Source organism: Trichechus manatus, unplaced genomic scaffold (assembly GCF_000243295.1).
Source record: "Trichechus manatus latirostris isolate Lorelei unplaced genomic scaffold, TriManLat1.0 scaffold00037, whole genome shotgun sequence".
Taxonomy (NCBI): domain Eukaryota; kingdom Metazoa; phylum Chordata; class Mammalia; order Sirenia; family Trichechidae; genus Trichechus; species Trichechus manatus.
In genome coordinates this window covers 12,511,846-12,521,675 of record NW_004443973.1, presented here as the reverse complement: position 1 = coordinate 12,521,675, position 9,830 = coordinate 12,511,846, and the positions used below count along the sequence as shown (strand labels likewise).

The 9,830-nt window shown below is 37.4% G+C and overlaps 1 protein-coding gene across 3 annotated transcripts in view; it reads right to left on the bottom strand.

Moving 5' to 3' along the window:
• Window positions 1-7,688: 7,688 nt before the first annotated feature.
• Window positions 7,689-9,830, bottom strand: part of SLC25A12 (solute carrier family 25 member 12) — a 97,293-nt gene continuing 95,151 nt past the window's right edge. For 2 of the 3 annotated variants that reach the window (XM_023730573.1, XM_023730572.1), the window contains one exon: window positions 7,689-9,639. In XM_023730573.1, coding sequence (XP_023586341.1) covers window positions 9,438-9,639 — 202 coding nt within the window. In that variant the 3' untranslated portion in view covers window positions 7,689-9,437. The remainder of the gene's footprint in view (window positions 9,640-9,830) is intronic. The other variant, XM_004375514.2, reaches the window with a different exon arrangement.

The following is a 9,830-nucleotide window of genomic DNA, read 5'->3' as shown; positions in this document are numbered from 1 at the left end:
AATACTTGTTAAACTACAAAGCACCACACAAATGAGACATTGCTGTTATGGGAGGTGATGAGTAAATAACCCTCTGGTAGCTCCTACAAATTTATAGGCTCTATGTTCTGGCTGTGACAGGTTAAAAATGGGCTTTTATGAATTCAGAGATCTCTGCTGACATCCCTGCTTTACCACTTTCCCTTACAATCCTTATTTTAGCTTTTTCATTCAGTTTCTGCTGAGACACCACAAAACAAGTATGAAATAAATTTCAAAGAAATAGAATTGGGCATGATGTGAGAACCTACACAAAGGTCTTACACCAACACCTTAAAACTCTACTTAATGGAAATGTCTCTATTTACAAAGTTATGGTTTCCTCTGCCACATAAAGAACTAACCTTATACATTCTGAGCATGTAGCATGAGTACACACACAGACACATTCTTATTTAATCTCCTAGAACCCCTAAAGGTGGGGGAATTATTACAATTACTAATCCTGTTTACAAAAGAGGAAAGTGATTTGGGCCAGTTTCTGTGGACTTGATTTGTAGCCTATTGCCATGGTATAAATATTCCTGTCATGGCCAACTGCAGGCTACCAATGTGATGTGACTAACTCTGGAGATGTGTGCTCAGTGAGACCACATAACGAGCTTCACTGAGCTGGTGCAAGCCTGATCTAGCATACTACTGGGCTTGTGGACATGAAGTGACTCACAATCTAGGAACTAAACCCAACTGAGCCTGATTTTAGAGCTGTGTTCTTAATCACTGTCTACTACACTGCCTTTATGATCTTAGTCAGCCAACAAGTCAGTTTTTCAGTCAGATGAGCCTACGAACTGTGCCATATGCTTAAAAGACCACAAAGCAATTCTGTAAGAAAGGGTGGAGTTAGAATCAGTCTTACAGTTTCTAGGAACCTACAAAGTGGTTTTAGAACCTTCTATTGCTTTTCTACTTTTTTTCACTGCTTTTGACTCAAACTACTGGAAGAACAGGTTAGAGATGGGCATACAAGTTTCCACTGACTGGAGATGGCAGTAGCTTTAAGTGACTTATCTACAAACTGAGTGGGATTCCCTTATGCCATCCATCTCTCTTAGCCATCACATTACCTGAACCCACTTAGGAATCACTATCTTTCTCCTTCCTAGGCTATTCCCTAACATTTGCACGCCCTGAGGCAGTAAGTATAATATCTGAATGTTATAAATCAAGCTAATAAGCTACTAAATGATGTTCTAGCCTCCTACCTTCACAAATACACCTTCACAACAACATACAATTCCAGCTTGGAATTTAGAATTCTCAGAATTCCATACCAAAAGGTGGCAGCCAGGGGAGAAGCAGCCTAGAACCCCTTTCCTCCCTTCTCTTCCACCAGCTCCTTCTGCACTGTAACAGGCCTCACAGGAATACTTGGGCCTACATGCCTGAATTTTCTCACAACCCTTGCCATTAGCTGCCCCTTTTCCACCCTTTGGAGCTGGTGGTGCTGTGTTTAAACGTTCAGCTGCTACCCAAAAGGTCGGCAGTTTGAATCCACCAGCCACTCCTTGGAAACCCTATAGGACAGTTCTACTCTTAATAGGGTTGCTATGAGTCGAAATCAACTCGACAGCAACAGGTTTGGTTTTTGTTTTTTTTCTTTGGCCACCCTTTAGACCTAGGGATGGTCCTTCAGGAAGATAAAACTAGGAGAGGCCTGCACAGCCTAGCTGGGCAGGAAATTTCAGGGTCCCAGGTACTTGGAACATGGTTCTAGAAGGGAACAAAATAGGCTCCAGGTGGGTATATTCCGTTTTGGTTCCGTAGACTCTGTGCCCCTTGAGGAGGGGCCAAGCTAGAGAGGGCCTAGCAACAGAATTATTGGTTCAAGAGTCCCTCTGAAACAAGGTGGCTAAGGGCAGTAATGGGCCCTCCTTTTCTCCTAAAATCAATTAAATCATTTTTTCAGATAGTCCTAATACGTTGTCGCTAGTCTATTATTTTTTCAATGTAAATAACATTGGTTATCACTAAATATTATTACTTCATGGCTTCAATTCCACTGCTAGGAATTGCTTTTTAGTATAGCTACGTTTATCACAAAATTTTCCAGGTTAGGAAGCACAGAAGAGATCTAATGATAAAACCTTGTAAATAATACTTTCTCTAAATGGCAGTAGTACAATGCATTTTGCAATTACATGACCAAACCAGCAGCCACTCCAACACTAGTCCTTTTAAAGGAAATTAAATGGAACAGAAGAATGACTGCAAAAGAGTTTTTGTTTGTTTGCTTAAAGTGGTATTACTGAGATTGGATCAAGATGGCAGAAAAAACAGAAACATCTACGAGCCCTCTCAACTCTAAATCCCATAAAGTACTAAAGCAGAAGAAAAAGAAAATCTGTAACAGCAGTGAAAACGAAGAGGGCTAGCAATGGAATAGAAATTTTGAAGAATGCCAGATACACAGAAAGCAGATGGGATCAGAGCTATCAGCAAATAAAACAGAGAAAAATCACAACCCCAAACAGGTAAAAGACTACTGCAAAGGTAGGAATGGGTTTGAATCCAGAGTCAACAGATATAAAGAGAAGAGGGTGTCACTGGGGTCCTGAGCAGGATGATTCACTAGGGAGTCGATGTAGAACCAGATGAATTTAAAAAAAAAAAAAAGCAAATCTCACCCCCAAACACAGGCCAAATGGCAGGCAGAGGGGTATCTATGCCCAACATAAAACAACAGTGGCTGAAGCCACAGGAGCTGTAGAAGGAGGGAATGTCCCCAGGTATTTGCTTAACCTCAAGAGGAGAAAGGAGGCCTAAATCCAGAGCAAAATACTGGCATATCCAAACCTGATTCAAACAAATTCTGTGTGTGTGTCAGCTGGGGAAATGGTGGTGTGCTATGCTTTTTAGGAAAAGAGTCCCTACCATTTAGAGATACATACAAGAATATTTCTGGATAATATGATATCTCGGGTTTGTCTCCAAATAATCCAATGAGGGTGGGAGAGAAGTGGGTGAAGTATAGTTGAAACAGGATTGGCCATGAGTTGATAATTATTGCAGCTGGGTGATGGATAAATTGTAGTTTATTATACTATTCTACTTTTTACATGTTTGAATTTTTCCAGAAGTAGTTAAGAATTTAAAAAAAAGTCAATACAGTATATACCTTTGTCAAAAATAGTGGGGAAAGAATCAGTGAAACCTACAGTCAGTTCTTTGAAAAGATCAACAAGATTGCAAACTTTAGCTAGACTAAAACAAAGAAAATAGAGTAGATGCAAATTACCAGAATCAGGAATAAAAGAGGGGACATCACTACCAATCTTAGAAAAATCAAAAGAATTATAAGGAAATACTATGAACACTTTATTAGACAAATTAGACAACTTAGATGAAGTAAACATTCTTAAAAACACAAATTACCAAAACTGACTCAAGAAAAAAATCAAAAGTCTAAACAGACCTCTAACAAGTAAAGAAATTGAATTAATAATTAAAAATCTTCACAAATAAAAAAAGTCCAGGCCCATATGGCTTCACTGGTGAGTTCTATAAAATATTTAAAAAAAAAAAAAAAAACTAATCCTTTACAAACTTTTCCAGTAATAGGAGGGAGACTTTCCACTCTTTCTACAAGGCCAGTATTATCCTTATATCAAAGCCAGACAAAGATATCACAAGGAAAAAAAAAAACTACAGACCACTATTCCTCATGAATATAGATACAAAAATTCTCAATATTAGCAAACTGAACCCAGCAACATATAAAAAGGATTACACACTATGACCAAATGAGATTTACCCCTGGAATGCAAGGTTGGTTTAACATCTGAAAAACAAGTAATACTGCGTATTAATAAAGTAAAGGATAAAACCCAAATGATCATCTCAATAGACACAGAAAAAGCATTTGAAAAAAAGGACAATAAAGTATTGATGGGGATGTGGAGAAACTGTAGTACTCATACATTACTGACAGGAATGTTAAATGATACATTTTACTTTGGGGGGAAGAGTGACAGAAATGTACTAAAATTGGATTGTGGGGATAGTTTCACAGCTCTGTAAAGAACACCTCAATAAAGCTGTTAAAAAAAAACAACTGCACCATTAGATCTAACTTCCACTTTATAATACTGTAACAGACAACAAAGAAACAATCAGATGAAGAATTTGGGACTTTCTACAAGACAACTGGCTTACACTCTTCCAAAAAGACATGCTATGAAAAGACAAATGAATAGGCACGATTATAATACAGGGATTATTCTAGAAGGAAAGAGACTAAACATGCACAAAACCAGCATAACACATCCATCTTGATTAGAATCTGGATCCAAAAATCAAAGATTTTTGGAGCAGTTGGGGAAGTTTGAATTCAGACTGAATAGCAGATGATATGAAGAAGTTCTTGTTAATTTTTTTAAATGTATGATGATGGTATTCAGTTGCAGAATGTCCTTATTCTTCAGAGATGTATTCTAAAAAATTTAGGGATGAAGTACCATGGTATCTGCAACTTATTTTCAAATAATTCAGTAAAAAATAAATGTGTGTTTATATACATAAAGTAAATGTGGAAAAATATAAATAAGTGAGCTTAAGTGAAAGGGATTCAGGGGTTCATTTTACCTCTTTAAACTTTTCTTTAAGTTTGAAATTTTTGAGAAAAAAAAGTGGAGAAAAAATTCAATTATATTCCTGCATACCAGAAATGATATTTTTAAAAAGATATAACTTACAATAGCATCCAAATATAGAAGATACCTAGGAATCTATATAACAAAAGATGTACAAGACCTCTTCGGTGATTATAAAATTTTATTTAGACATTAAAAGACTTAAATAGAGATCTATCATGTTCATGGACTGGAAGGCCCAATACTATACGAATAAATTTTCCCAAAATGGCTTATAGATTCATTGCAACTCAGATAAAAATCCCAGTGTGGTTTCTTTTTTGGATGGAACTTGACAAGCTAATTGTAAAATTTATATGGAAGAGCAAAGAACCCAGAAAAGCCACAAGCTCTTACACAAGGTGAAAGAACTTACTGTACTATATATCAAAACTTTTTAAAAGCTATTTTAAGAGAAAGTATATTGGCACAGGAAATGAACAATATAACAAAATAGAGAGTCCAGAAATAGACACTTGACTATACTGACACTTAATATGACAGAGAAGGCAATGTGAAGCAATAGGGAAAGAAGGTCTTTTAAATAAACAGTGCTAGGACAACAGACTAGCCATATAAAAAGGAAGAAGTAGCAAAACCAAACCAAAACAAAACAAAAAACCTCATGCTATATTATATGCCAAAGACAGTTCCAAGTGGGATGAAATCTAAATATGATCGGCAAAACTACAATGGATTTAAGAGGAAAATATGCACTATCTTCATGACTTGGAAGAGAATAATTTTTTAAAGAACAAAACACAAAAAGTGATAACTTAAAGGAAAAATTGATACATATGAAATTATTAAAATTAAAATTTTAACATCTCAGAAACATTGTGAAAAGGCAAGCCACAGTGTGGGAAAGATTTTTCAACACAAATAACTCAGAAAGTTATCAAGAATATATACAGAACCCTTGAAAATCAGTAAAAGAAAAAATGGACAAAAGACTTTTAACACTTATTTCATTCCCCGAAGATGAAATCCAAAAGGCCAATAAATGAAAGGTGCTGTTATAAGGAAAATGCTAATTAAAATCACAACGCTACCATTATATACGCACTACTTTGGCAAAAATTAAACAGCAGGACAATGCACCCTGGGAAAAATATAAATCAGTATAAGAACCTCTGGAAAACAGTTTGGAAAAGTTGAATATAATGTCCCCTGTGATTCTGTAATTCTACACGTAGGTGTATATCCTCAAAAAAAAGCATACTCCAGAATACAGGTACAAAATAGCCATGGCAGCACTATTTGTAATATCCCCAAATTGGAAACAACCCAAATGTCCATCAAGAGTGAAATGGAAAAGTTGTAGTATATTCATACAATGAAATAAACAAACTACAGGTACATACAATAATATGGATAAATCTTACAATGTTTAGCAAAAGAAAAAGTCTGCAAAGAATATATACGATACAATTTGATTTGTATAAATTTTAAAAAAGGAACTCAGTTTAGCCATTAGGGGTGTGTAGGGGTGTGTGGGTGTGTGTGTGTGTGTGTGTGTGTGTGTGTGGTCAAACTAAGACTAGGAGGCAGAAAGAGACAGGAACTGGGCGAATGGACACAGGGAACCCAGGGTGGAGAGGAGTGTGCTGTCACATTGTGGGGATTGCAACCGATGTCACAAAACAGGATGTGTATAAATTTTTGAATGAGAAATTAACTTGAGCTGTACGCTTTCACCTAAAGCACAAAAAAAAGAGAAAGAAATGAAGAGTAGGGATGGTGTTGAGGAGAAAGTTATGATGGGGAGGAGCATATGAGGAACTCTTGAAGTGCCGACAAAGTTCTATTTCTTGACTTGAGTGGTAACATGGGTGTTCACTTCATGATTATTTGTTTAAAAACATATACGCATATACAAACATATATGTGTGTATACATATATGTTTCATGTACTTTATATTCCATGATAAAAGGAAAATATACAAAGGCTAGTAAAAATGAAAAAACATTCAACTTGATTAGTAACTAGACAAATGAAAATTAAAACAACCGTGATCCCCTATCATGACCTGCCTCAAATGTTAGAGACTGATAATATTCATTTTTGGTGAGGTTGCAAAGAAATAGGCATTCTCATATGCTGCCAGTAGGAAAGTAAACTAGTAAAGCCTTTTTGAAGAACAATGTGGCCAATATCTATCAAAATGTAAAACCCATACATCCTGTGAATTATCAATTCCAATTCTAAATTTCTATCCTAATGAAATACTAGCACACGTACTCAAGATATATGTATGAGGATGTTTACCATTCCTATAAAAAAAAAAAAAAAGTTGTCATCGAGTCGATTCTGACTCACAGCGATCCTATAGGACAGAGCAGACTTGCCCCACAGGGTTTCCAAGGAGTGGCTGGTGGATTCGAAACTGCAGACCTTTTGGTTAGAGGCTGAGCTCTTAACCACTGAGCCACCAGGGCTCCATTCCTATAGCATTGTTCACAATAGTGAAAAAAATGAATAAATGTCAATAAAGGAGTATTTCTGAAAAGTATCAGAATCTATACAATGGAATACTATACAGCTATTAAAAAATAAGATAAATCTTTATGAACTGACATACTAAGTTGAACAAAAGCAAGTCACAGAACAACCCATATACATAGCATAATCCTGCTTTTAAAATATAAATATGTACCTATATTTCTATGTACTTTGGACATGTTACCAGAAAGAACCAGTCCCTGGAGAAGAACATCATGCTTGGTAAAACCAAAAAAAACCAAACCCACTGCCGTCTAGTGGATCCCAGCTCATCGACACCGTAGGACCGAATAGAACTGCCCACAGCGTTTCCGAAGAGCTGCCTGTGGATTCGAACTGTCGACCTTTTGGTTAGTAGCCAATCTCTTAACCACTGTGCCACCAGTGCTCCTTGCTTGGTAAAGCAGAGGGTCAGCAAAAGAGAGGAAGACCCTCAAGGAGATGGACTGACACATTGGCTGCAACAACGGGCTCAAGCATAACAACGATTGTGAGGATGGAGCAAGACTGGGCAGTGTTTTGTTCTGTTGTGCATAGGGTTGCTATGAGTCGGAACCAACTCAACAGCACCTAACAACATGTTTATATAGATGTATGAAATACATTACAAATTTATACTCTGAACTGTTAGCAGTGGTGGAGAGAAAATAGGGCACTTCCATATCCTACGCTCTATACATATACATCAGGTGAATCTTGTGTAAGAATGTATCAATTTATTATTTGTGTATTTTTAACAAGTGGTAGTAGCTGAACAACTGTATTATTTGCCCCATTCTAATAAAAACAACCTTATACATTTGGAAATAACTTGCTTTCAAAGCAAATTCTTTTGTTCCTGGGGAGCCTTGGGAGAGCCTATAGTTGTGGCTACAGGTGCTGTCAGTCATCAATTGATGAGCGCTGTGTTGGATACTAAGTGACTTGCTCTCTCTCCAGACTCGCCCCTTGGAAATAATTTGCATACATTCTCATATCTTGGCTCACTGGCCCCAAAGCACTTTGCTACAGTAAAACTCTGGTGCTACATATCAAATCATAACCATAGCAATGTGTGGATGTGGCTGTCAAGATGCATGTTCAGATTCAAATTAGTAATCACACCTTTGGTGACTGACTTCTGGAATAAGTAGTTTTCATTTGGATTCATAAGAACCCAGACTGAACTAAATCCCATGATGGAGCTTTCTTCTCTCTCTCCTTCCCTCCCTTCTCTCCACTGTAGCCCTTCCAACCCAAACTGTTTCCTATAAAGGTGACAGCAAGGGCAAACCTGATCACGAGATACTTGGAATCAGTACTGCATCAGAACAAAAAGCAATATCGGTATATTTATGAAGGAAAATCCAACTCCATGCATACATTTTGGTGTTGATTTTATTTTTGATTGGAATCATATCCATATGAAGGGAAACTGCCAAAGTATTCTTTACTCTTTCCAAAGCCTGGCCCTCACCCTTGCTGTGTCAGAGGAAGGCAAAACTAAGCCAGTACTGCTGGAGACATTCCTGTTTCCATATGCGCGCTGACAAGAGAGAGGCTGTCTAGGAAATGCCTTTTGATTGATGAACAGAGGATTATCTACACACACATTAAATACAAATGGAAACACATCAGCACACACAAGTCATCAGCCTGGTCCTCCAGCATCCACTGGCATGCATCTTTCCAAAGTACCTATTATTCAATGGTGTCAGCACTAGGTCTCATTATGCCTTTTATCAGCAAATACCTTTTTATTCCAGAATGGAAAACAAACTGTGAATTAAATACATCCAATATTGATGCTTTACTTCTATAAGTCACCAATAAGAGAATGAATTTAATTTTAATACATTTATTTTCATGTGATTCTTAATAAAACACTTTCAAAACATTCTGTACATTTCAAGCCACTCAGAACTGCATTACATTTCTATAAATGTGATTTGTTGGGATGAAGTGCCAAGGTGTCTCTGTACAAAGATGTACAATATGTACAGTCACTGTAAGTGCAAGCTGTGCAGAATCTAGGACACTAAAATTCATGCCAAGGCTTAGAAAAACATTTCAACACATAAGACTAAAGCTTGAAACTGCGTTGTGTTTTCTCCCCCGGGGCCAATGATTACTTTATAAACAGATATATGTATATGTCATATAGAAAGAATAGTCTGACTCCTCAGCTCAGCCAGCACCATGCAGCTGACTGGATACGTTACAGGGCTGCTCTCCCAGGCCTCTCTCTTCAGGGCACCATTCTGCCACATTCAACAGTCATCTCCTCACTGAGCTGTTGCTGCTGCTGCCTTTGGCTGAACTACAGCAATACTAGGAGACTTAAATTTGGGAAGATAAAGGCCAAACTTGTTTTCAATGCCAGCAAAAGTGGCTGTGGCGAGTCTGTATCCACCGATGTGATCAGGATTGGCAGGAGGCAGGTCTGCGATGCGCGACTTAGGTGTCGGTTCTGAGCCAGAGGGTTTGCTGTTGATTGGAAAAAGCAAATGGTTAGTGAGCTCAAGACTGATGACAGCAGTTTACCACGGACCATTTTCAATCTGACCCATGTACCAGAAAGAAGAGGGTTTGTTTAAACCATGCCCATGTCATGTATGCTGTATTAGTCAGTCATGATTTATAGTTGCTTTGGAAGCAACACTGTCACGTATTTGATA